This window comes from Melospiza melodia, chromosome 1, assembly GCF_035770615.1.
Source record: "Melospiza melodia melodia isolate bMelMel2 chromosome 1, bMelMel2.pri, whole genome shotgun sequence".
Lineage (NCBI taxonomy): Eukaryota > Metazoa > Chordata > Aves > Passeriformes > Passerellidae > Melospiza > Melospiza melodia.
The window spans coordinates 174,695,746-174,706,944 of record NC_086194.1 but is presented as its reverse complement, the minus strand read 5'-3'; the positions used below and the strand labels follow the sequence as shown (position 1 = coordinate 174,706,944).

Below are 11,199 nucleotides of genomic sequence, written 5' to 3'. Positions count from 1 at the left end.
AGCTGCGGCTCACGGGCGGTGCGCACTGAGACGGGAGGCACCGGGACAGGAGGGCCCGATCCGGGAGCGGACCTGCCCAGGGCCCGGCGGTGGGAGCGGTGCCGTGCAGGGCCTGCAGGGCTCTCGGTGCTCCGGGTGTCACTGAGGGTGGCTGAAAGCGCAGAATTAACAAAAACTGCACCTGGCAGGACCAGAGCAGCTACCAGAGGAGTTCCTCTCCTGCCGTCGCTGCTGCTCTCCAGAAGCAGCCGGTGACCCGTGGGCAAGGCCGGAGATCAGCATTCCTCGCCCTCGGGCTGTCCCGGGTGTTCCGAGGGCCAGAGCTGACAAACCCCGGGTGTTCCGAGGGCCAGAGCTGACAAACCCCGGGTGTTCTGAGGGCCACAGCTAACAAACCCCGGGTGTTCCGAGGGCCAGAGCTGACAAACCCCGGGTGTTCTGAGGGCCAGAGCTGACACACAGGTGAGTTTGTTGTGGTTTGCAGCTTCCAGGACAGCCCCACCTGTCTGCTCAGGGCAGTCCTTGAGCAGAATCCCACAGTTATCCCAGACTGTTCTCTATGGGGAATGCAGGGAAGGACCAGCAGTGCCATCATCCCTCAGCTCACAGGCCAGGACTGACTCCTGGCACCAGAACTGGCATTGGGCAGGGTCAGAGGGCAGGGCAGGCTCACAGCTGGAGCTGTGTCCAGATGTGACATTTCCCTCCCTCCATCTCGCAGGGCCTGGCTGTGGATTGCTGCTGCTGCTGCTCAGAGCTGCAAGAGTTCCTTGCAAACCCTGCAGCCCAGCCAGCTGGGCTCTGCCCTTTGCCTGGGCCACCCTGCAGAGCATTCTCCCCATGTACTGAACTGGGTGATTCATATTCCTATTTACATAAATAATGGAATCATAGCATGGTTGGGCTTGGAGGGGGTCTTACGACCATCTAGTTGCAACCCTACATGAATCATGCCTAAATTAATATCCCTAAATAAACAATTCCCACTGATGATGTTTCTGTGTTTGTCTGAAGGGGTAAACCACTTCCCATTACCTAATCAGGGTCCAGTTTTGGAGGACAAGTGATCCACACTGAGAGAGGAGCCTGGCAGTGAGCCTGGCCCAGGGGAGAGAGCAGATAAATAAACAAATAAATCAAACCCAGCCCAGGAGCTGAGCACAGAGCCTGTCTGGGGCTGGCAGCTGCAGCTCTGAGCCCTCACTGACCAAGGAGTGGCTGTGCCATGGCCAAGGCCCCTTTCCAGCTGTACCTGTCACACAGGTGGAGCACTGAGGCTGAGCTCTGGCACCACCCTGGCTCCAGGAAAAGGAAATCCACAATCCACCCCTTCCCTGGGGTGGCACAGCATGGTGCCCATCCACTGAACCAGGCTCAGGAAAACCTGACTGGGCTACAGGAAATGGGGTTGGCTTTTACCCCATTTTGACTATTTTACCCCAAAATAGTCAAACTATTTTTAAAAACTTTAATAATATAAACAAAATCATGTTGGAGCTTTCTGGTTCTTGTTTTGTTTTTGTTTTAACACAGCCAAAAAAGGAAAGCCAAGAGACTGAAGACTGGTATCACTGTGTTTCATATTGTTCTTTTTCCCCATCCCTGAATATTGATATTCTCAGCTGGCAGTAACTGGGGTGTGCATCAATTCCTGCTCCCAAAGGCAGGGACACCAGGAGCATCTTTGCTGGATTATGCAGTGAGTAACAACCACCAGCAGAGCCTTACACTGAAACTGCAGGCTTGACACAGGGCAAACCACTGTGACCAAAGGCTCTAAAATGTAAAGTAAACTTTATTATCCTTGAACCACAAAATAGATTTCTTTGGTTGTACAAATTTCACTAGTTACAGTCTTGATGCGCTAATTTTCCCTCGGAGTCTCTTGGGAGAGAACGGGAGAGAATCCAGAGCCTGGCACCAGGTACCGCACAGGGAAAGGAGAGAAAATCACAAGTTAGTCACCAAAACCCAGCCAGGATTGTTTCCAAAACTGCTCTTGTTAAAAAGCAAATGCTAAAATTAGATTTAAAAAGGAAAAGCTCAAATTGCTGATGACGGAGGCAGCTGCAGCTGCAGCGTGAGATTATCAGAGTTCCCCTTCACAAGTCTGTAAAATCAAAACGTTCAGAGTCAGTTAAAATGATCCGCTGGATTTTGGCATGAAAGGAGAGGCTCAACTAAAAAACTGCACCCAGAAAACTGCATCCAGCTCTTTCCTTCAGCAAATATACAAGCAGCTGTGCCTGTCAATGCCCAGCCACTGTGAGGCTCAAGGTCCAACCCTGCTCTTGCTGGGGAGTCAGAGAGCACCAATGGACAGGGAAGGGGATTGTGCCGAGCTCGGACCTTCCTCACGGTGAGAGGCAGTGATAAAAGAAAAAGAAAAGGGTTGTCTCCCCTCACTAGTGGCAGCAGAGGCTGATGGCAGAGTTGGGAGCAGCAGCTGTGACCTCCACATCTGCAGAGCTCACGTGATTCAGAACCTGTGGAAACCAAGGCTCACACCCCCACTCATTGCTCATTTTCCTTTTTCCCTCTTGTGTGGGCAAACGTGCATTTTCCCTGTCCTCCATGGGAAGGGGCCTGAAGCCGCTGAGCTGGCAAAGTGGAACTGTGTGGTTATTGCAAGGCACAGGCCAGCCCCATCCTGCTCCTGATGCTCCCTGCCAGCCCACAGCACAGCACAGCAGGACCCGTGACATCCCACCCCACCCTAGAGCCAGCACTGTGGCCACCGTGGCCTCCCCATCTCCATGTGTAGGATCCTCTAACTCCCAACCTGACCCCAGCAACTCCACGTTCTACCCATCCCCAGTTCCTGAACTCTACCCCCTAAGGTACCTGCTGTCACACCTGTGCCCCTGTGCTACCCCACTGCTGTCACACAGCCCTGCACCCCTGCTCTGGCTGCCAGCCCATCCCACTCCTGCCCAGCGACCAGCTCAGCCCCAGTGCCACAGCAGAGGCTCTGCAGTGGTGACAAAGGGGACGTGCCCATCCCGGGAGGGAGCACAAGGCCCAGCAGGAGCAGAGTTCCCCCAGGACAGAGGCAGAGAGCTGTCTCTGCTTTCCTTGAGCACAGAGTGCCAGTGGCAGAGGGAGGCACTTTGCTGGAATTCTGGTGGGTTTTTCTCTTTTTGTTTTTCCTTCTTTTTGCCTCCAAGCTTCCCATTCCCATACACTCCCAAAGGAAGTGAGGTGACACAGTGCAGGAGCTGGGAGGAGATGCTTTTTGGCAAAAGACTGGAAATTAAATAGGAGTAAAGGCAGGCTGGACCTTTCTCCTGGTTCCCACCAGAGCAGAAGCTCCTTTCAACCACTACAAAACCCAAGCTGAGGCAGTAACAGCTGGAGCCCAACACACTCTCACACTCCTACATTCTCCCTGTCCTACTCTTCCCGACACACAATATTTACAGGCTAAAAATCTGCCCACTGTCCTGGCCACCCCTCCTCTCCATCTGCCAGCAGTCAGTCCAGTGTTGTCCCAGTTTGGGATGTGCCCCAGTGCGCTGTTGGGTGAGAGCGAGGGCGGCCCACGGCCCCAGAGGAGTCAGCTGGCCACAGAGCTCAGGGGAGCTCGTCCCATGCAGAGTCTGTAGGCAGGGGGGCAGCCTGCTGCTGTCCCTGGAGCTCCGAGGGGCTGTGCCAGGCCAGGCCAGTGCCAGGCTGAGCCAGGCCAGTCCAGTGCCCAGGGCCACCTATGTGGGCACAGCGGTCTCCAGGCTGCGCCGGCTGTGCCGGAGCTTCCTCTTGCTGCTGTACAGGGCCATGTCCTCCAGGGCTGAGGGAGCTGCTGCTGATGGATCCCCTGCTGCCAGCGCCTCCTCCTCCTCCTCCTCCGGCTGCCCGTCCTGCTCCCGGGGCACTGCAACGACAAGAGGGGTTTGGATGTGAGGACACAGCCCTGGGCTAAGTCAGGGAGATCCTGAGGAGAAATCCTGGGGAGCTGCAATGACAAGAGGGGTTTGGATGTGAGGACACAGCCCTGGGCTAAGTCAGGGAGATCCTGAGGAGAAATCCTGGGGAGCTGCAATGACAAGAGGGGTTCGGATGTGAGGACAGAGCCCTGGTTAAGTCAGGTGAGAAGAAATCCTTCCCTGTGAGGGGGTGGTGAGGCACAGGCTGCCAGGGGAGCTGTGGCTCACACCAACCCGGTCTGATAGAAGGTACCCCTGCTCAGGACAGGGGTGGGACTGGGGGGTTTGAAAAGCCCCTTCCCAGCCAAACCATGCTGTGATTCTGGCAGCACACAGCTGGCACAGTTAATGCAGATGCCAAGGCTATCATAGGATGACAGAATGGTTTGTGTAGGAAAGAACCCTAAAGCTCATCCCATTCCACCCCTGCCACAGGCAGGGGCACCTTCCACTGTCCCAGGCTGCCCCAAGCCCTGTCCACACTCACTTTCAGAGAGGTGTTCCAAGGTATTCCCAGGTGCTGGATTTGGGACAGCACTGGTCTCAGTCACTCACAGTAACCCCCTGGTGACCCACAGCTCATGCAGGAGCACTGTGGGTGCTGGGGAGGATAAGCCATGGGTGAGAAGACACCTGCCTGTACCAGCCCTGGTTCACTGAATGTGACTGAAGTGCCAAGCTGCATGGAACACTGAGTGTCCTGAAATGTCCTGGGTGTCCTTCTGCTCTCCAGAGCAGGGATCCACCCTGGCCCAGGCCTGCAGGGCTGAGGGGTCCCTCTGCCACAGAGCAGGAGCAGAGTCTGGGTCACAGACTGGCCCAGCTGGCCAGGAGGGCTTCAAACGCAGGGGCACCACACGCATGGTGGGACAGCTGCTGTGCCTCAGGTGCTGGAATGGGAGGATCCAGACCCTTAGGGAAGGACAGGGACAAGGAGGTGAGGGTCACCCCCTCTGTCAGGCCCAGCTGGATGCAGGGAGCTGCTCTGACCAGAGCTCTCAGATCAGGACTGCTGAGACAGGGGGCACTCCTGACCAGGGACAGGGGACACTCCTGACCAGGGACAGGGGACATCCTGGGATGAAAGCACAGGCATTGCCACTGGTATGAATCCAGAGATTCCAGTTTTGTGTTGGCATTTTGGTGGGAAAGAGCCTGTGAAATGCAAGTCTGGAGAAGAACAGGATGGATGCAAGTCTGTCACCATCACATTTTCTGAAAAATCCTCTTTGCCCAGGATTCTTCTCCTGGGAAGCTTAGAAGCCTCAGAGCAAAAGGAAAACAATGTTATCTCATTTGCTTCTCCTGTGTTTTGCTGCTTAGGAATGTGTTTGGACATTGTTTATACAACAGGTGGTTGTTTCATTGGTTTCATGTGAATTGTTTTAACTTAATGACCAATCACAGCCAGCTGTGTTGATGCTCTGGAGAGTGTCACAAGTTTTTAATTGGTATCTTGTTAAAGCTTCTGTCTGTATCCTTTCTCTATTCTTTAGTATAGTTTTAGTATAGTGTTCTTTAATACCATATAGATCATAAAATAATAAATTAGCCTTCTAAGAACATGGAGTCAGATTAATTCCTTCCTGCCACAGGGAACCCCAGAAAATGCCACACAAGTCCTTGGAGTGGTGATGTGGCTAAAGAGGCTGGACAGGAATAAATTAAAGCCACAGGAGGGCAGAGAGAACACGTGTGGTTCCTGAGTGTCAGAGCTGCAGAGTTCATTAGCCAGCAGCAATTAGGGCAGGGGCCGGATGGGGAGGCTCCATTCCTGTGGCAGCTGCTGCCCACAGCAGACAGCCCAGGTGGGCAGGGAGCACAGGGAAATGCAGCTCCTCATGTCCCACAGGAACAGCCCAGGTGGGCAGGAGCACAGGGAAATGCAGCTCCTCATGTCCCACAGGAACAGCCCAGGTGGGCAGGAGCACAGGGAAATGCAGCTCCTCATGTCCCACAGGAACAGCCCAGGTGGGCAGGGAGCACAGGGAAATGCAGCTCCTCATGTCCCACAGGAACAGCCCAGGTGGGCAGGAGCACAGGGAAATGCAGCTCCTCATGTCCCACAGGAACAGCCCAGGTGGGCAGGAGCACAGGGAAATGCAGCTCCTCATGTCCCACAGGAACAGCCCAGGTGGGCAGGAGCACAGGGAAATGCAGCTCCTCATGTCCCACAGGAACAGCCCAGGTGGGTAAGGAGCACAGGGAAATGCAGCTCCTCATGTCCCACAGGAACAGCCCAGGTGGGTAAGGAGCACAGGGAAATGCAGCTCCTCATGTCCCACAGGCAGGTTTCCAGTAACAGGAGCAGCATAAAAGCATCAGGGGAGGTTCTGCAGCCTCAGGTTACAGGACTGGGAAGCAGAAGTCTCAGGTGATCTGGGTAAGTCATGCCACAGCAAAGGGAACACTGATGGTTCCACCCTGAGAATGCTGCTCTGCATTCAGTAACTCCATGGCCTCATGGAAACCTTGGAGTAAAGGTTTTTAAATCCCTTCAAGAAATTATGACCATGAAGTCAGAGCAGAGAATGGAAGGAAATGTTTCTGTGTGGGCAAGAGGACAGGGATGTGCTGGGAGGAGTGAGATGCCAACACCTTCCTGCAGCTGGATTTCTTCAGAGCTGCTGATGTAATGGTTTGCTAGCAAAAGGTTTCAGAATTGCTGTGAGTCAAAAAGCCATGATTCCACGATCCAGGACCATTCTGATTATGCTGGCTGGAATGCTGCTCTGCCTGGCAGAGTGAGAGGGGATGGGGTCTCTGAAAAAGCCAGGAGAGCTGACTGGCATCCTCACCTCCATCCTTTCCATATCATTGGGGAAAACCTTGTTTGTGTGCCTCACAAACATCATAGGTGATTTCAGCATTGCTTCAGGGCTCAGGGCTGGGTCTCTCATGAGCACCACATTTTCCTTCTGGCTTTCATCCCGTGTGAGGGCCAGCAGAGCAGGGACAGGCAGCAGTGAGCTCTGGATGCCCTGAGCAGCAGCTGCTGCTCCCCAGCCCTGCCCTGAGCTCTCATCCCTGCACTGCCTCAACAAACACCCTCAGGAGAATCACCCAGAGCTCACATCCCAAAGGGAGGCACTGCATCCCAAAGGATGGCTCTGAGGGATGAAGAACAGATCCTGTTCTCAGGAAAGTACATTTGTGTAGAGTCCTGCAGCAGAACCTCCTTCAGGAAACAGCTCAGCTGTGACTCAGCTGTCTGGGATGCAGCCTGCACTCAGAGGGATTGGTCAAGATAAAAGGAATTGTTTGTTTTTGGTTTTTTTTAATAAAGGGGTGAAACATGCAAAAAGGGTAGAAGCAAACCAGCACCAACGTTAGAGGCTACACAGCAGGCAGGCTCTGCCCAGGCCCTGGGAGCAGCTGGGAGAGGCTCAGGTGTGTGTTACAGGTGGGACAGACAGACACAGCCCAGCTGGACATCCCACAGCTCCAGATGGACAGCTCAGAGCCCAGCTGGACAGACCCAGAGCCCAGCTGGACAGCTCAGAGCTCCAGTTGGACAGACCCACAGCCCAGCTGGACATCCCAGAGCCCAGCAGGACAGACCCACAGCTCCATCTGGACAGACCCACAGCCCAGCTGGACAGCCCAGAGCCCAGCTGGACAGACCCACAGCCCAGCTGGACAGCCCAGAGCCCAGCTGGACAGCTCAGAGCTCCAGCTGGACAGACCCACAGCCCAGCTGGACATCCCAGAGCCCAGCTGGACATCCCACAGCCCAGTTGGACAGACCCACAGCCCTGCTGGACATCCCACAGCCCAGCTGGACATCCCAGAGCCCAGTTGGACAGACCCACAGCTCCATCTGGACAGACCCACAGCCCAGCAGGACAGACCCACAGCTCCATCTGGACAGACCCACAGCCCAGCTGGACAGCCCAGAGCCCAGCTGGACAGACCCACAGCCCAGCTGGACATCCCAGAGCTCCAGCTGGACAGCCCAGAGCCCAGCTGGACAGACCCACAGCCCAGCTGGACAGACCCACAGCCCAGCTGGACATCCCACAGCCCAGCTGGACATCCCAGAGCCCAGCTGGACATCCCAGAGCTCCAGCTGGACAGACCCACAGCTCAGCTGGACATCCCAGAGCCCAGCTGGACAGCCCAGAGCTCCAGCTGGACAGACCCACAGCCCAGCTGGACATCCCAGAGCCCAGCTGGACAGACCCACAGCCCAGCTGGACAGACCCACAGCCCAGCTGGACATCCCAGAGCCCAGCTGGACAGACCCACAGCTCCAGCTGGACATCCCACAGCCCAGCTGGACAGACCCACAGCCCAGCTGGACAGACCCACAGCCCAGCTGGACATCCCAGAGCCCAGCTGGACATCCCAGAGCCCAGCTGGACAGACCCACAGCTCCAGCTGGACAGACCCACAGCCCAGCTGGACAGACCCACAGCCCAGCTGGACATCCCAGAGCCCAGCAGGACAGACCCACAGCCCAGCTGGACAGACCCACAGCTCCAGCTGGACAGACCCACAGCTCCAGCTGGACAGACCCACAGCTCCAGTTGGACAGACCCACAGCCCAGCTGGACATCCCACAGCCCAGCTGGACATCCCACAGCCCAGCTGGACATCCCAGAGCTCCAGGTGCACACCTACTGACCGAGGTGGTCACTGCCCATGGGTGCACCTCGGATGAATTCACCTGCACCATTCCCTGTTGCAGCCCCTGCATGAGGGACACTGAACAGGTGACAGAGCCCAAAACCCCCCTGCCACATCCTGCTGCTGCTCCACTCCAGGACAAAGCTGGAGAAAACCAGGCATGCTTGCAACACAGCACACAGATTAGTCATCACTGAAAACAATGCAAATGTGCAAATCTCCTACCCAAAATGAACGTGGCGAGCGTGGAGCTGTCATTCTAGAACAGACAGAACATGGCATTGCTTCAGGCAGCACAGGGTGAGGGGCTCAGGGGGTCCCACAAGGCAGAGGAGCCCTCCAGACCCAGAGCAGGGACAGCCTGGGCTGGGCTTACCTGAGTTACTGCGCTCATCCACGTGCCTGAGGTCATCAGCTGCATCAGGGGACTGCAAGAGAAATGGGACCAGTCACACCTGGAACAGCTGGAACACTCTGAGGGGACACTGGCACAGCGGGGACAGTGACACAGAGGGGACACTGCCCATTTGGGACACTGCCACAGAGACTCCAGCTGGAATCCCTCGTGCCTGGCTCAGGCCCCCTCTGCCAAGCCCCAAACTTGGTGTGTGCAGGAAGGAGAGGAAGAAACACAAAAGGCACAAAGAGTAGAGAGGGAAGAGAAAGGCAGTGAGCCGCAAGAGGGGAGACTTGTGCTGGAGATGAGACAGAAATCCTTGCTCACGGGTGGGCAGCCCTGGCACAGGGTGCTCCTGGATCCCTGGCACTGCCCGAGGATCCCAGGCTGGATGGGACACTGGGCAGCAATTGTTCCCTGTGAGGGTGGGCAGCCCTGGCACAGGTGCCCAGGGAGCTGTGGGTGCCCCTGGATCCCTGGCACTGCCCGAGGATCCCAGGCTGGATGGGGCTGGAGCTCCTGGGACAGGGCAAGGTGTCCCTGCCACGGCAGGGCTGGGGTGGGATGGGATTTAAGGTCCCTTCCCACGCAACCATGCCAGGATTCTGTGAACCATGGCACCCCAGACACTGCCTGAGGATGTGGAGGCACCTCCCCAGCTGCAGCAGAGCCAGGGCTGTCCCTGGGGAATTGGGGTGGTCTGGAGCCACCACAGGGCTCAAGCAGCCAGTGCCAACCCACCTGGGACAGAACTGGAGAGGGCACATCCCAAAGGAGGGCACTGCAGAGGGCACATCCCAAAGGGAGGCACTGCCGAGGGCACATCCCAAAGGAGGGCACTGCAGAGGGCACGGCCCAAAGGGTGGCACTGCAGAGGGCACATCCCAAAGGGTGGCACTGCAGAGGGCACGGCCCAAAGGAGGCACTGCAGAGGGCACATCCCAAAGGGTGGCACTGCAGAGGGAATGTCCTAAAGGGTGGCACTGGAGAGGGCACGTCCCAAAGGAGGGCACTGAAGAGGGCACGTCCCAAATGAGGGCACTGCAGAGGGCACGGCCCAAAGGGTGGCACTGCAGAGGGCACATCCCAAAGGGTGGCACTGCAGAGGGCACGGCCCAAAGGAGGCACTGCAGAGGGCACATCCCAAAGGGTGGCACTGCAGAGGGAATGTCCTAAAGGGTGGCACTGGAGAGGGCACGTCCCAAAGGAGGGCACTGAAGAGGGCACGGCCCAAATGAGGGCACTGGAGAGGACACGTCCCAAAGGAGGCACTGCAGAGGGCACGGCCCAAAGGAGGGCACTGCAGAGGGCACGTCCCAAAGGAGGGCACTGCAGAGGGCACATCCCAAAGGGTGGCACTGCAGAGGGCACATCCCAAAGGAGGGCACTGCATAGGGCACATCCCAAAGGAGGGCACTGCAGAGGGCACATCCCAAAGGGAGGCACTGCCGAGGGCACATCCCAAAGGAGGGCTCTGCATAGGGCACATCCCAAAGGAGGGCACTGCAGAGGGCACATCCCAAAGGGTGGCACTGCAGAGGGAATGTCCTAAAGGGTGGCACTGGAGAGGGCACGTCCCAAAGGAGGGCATTGGAGAGGACACGTCCCAAAGGAGGCACTGCAGAGGGCACGGCCCAAAGGAGGGCACTGCAGAGGGCACATCCCAAAGGGTGGCACTGCAGAGGGCACATCCCAAAGGAGGGCACTGCCGAGGGCACATCCCAAAGGAGGGCACTGCCGAGGGAATGTCCTAAAGGGTGGCACTGGAGAGGGCATGTCCCAAAGGAGGGCATTGCAGAGGGCACATCTCAAAGGGTGGCACTGCAGAGGGCACATCCCAAACAGAGGCACTGGAGAGGGCACATCCCAAAGGGAGGCACTGCAGAGGGAATGTCCCAAAGGGTGGCACTGCAGAGGGCACATCCCAAACGGAGGCAGTGGAGAGGGCACATCCCAAAGGGAGGCACTGCAGAGGGCACATCCCAAACGGAGGCAGTGGAGAGGGCACATCCCAAAGGGAGGCACTGCTGAGGGCACATCCCAAAGGGTGGCACTGCAGAGGGCACATCCCAAAGGGTGGCACTGCCGAGGGCACATCCCAAAGGGAGGCACTGCAGAGGGCACATCCCAAAGGAGGGCACTGCCGAGGGAATGTCCCAAAGGAGGGCACTGCAGAGGGCATGTCCCAAAGGAGGGCACTGCAGAGGGCACGTCCCAAAGGAGGGCACTGCAGAGGGCACATCCCAAAGG

At 57.0% G+C, this 11,199-nt stretch overlaps 1 protein-coding gene across 22 annotated transcripts in view; it reads right to left on the bottom strand.

Moving 5' to 3' along the window:
- Positions 1–1,777: 1,777 nt before the first annotated feature.
- Positions 1,778–11,199, bottom strand: part of SCRIB (scribble planar cell polarity protein) — a 140,125-nt gene continuing 130,703 nt past the window's right edge. For 20 of the 22 annotated variants that reach the window (XM_063175652.1, XM_063175721.1, XM_063175703.1 and 17 more), the window contains 2 exons: positions 8,929–8,980; positions 1,778–3,871 (listed from right to left, as the gene is read on the bottom strand). In XM_063175652.1, the coding sequence (XP_063031722.1) occupies positions 3,705–3,871; positions 8,929–8,980 (219 nt within the window). In that variant the 3' untranslated portion in view covers positions 1,778–3,704. Of the gene's footprint in view, positions 3,872–8,777; positions 8,812–8,928; positions 8,981–11,199 lie in introns of all 22 variants that reach the window. The other 2 variants (XM_063175745.1, XM_063175773.1) reach the window with 1 other exon arrangement.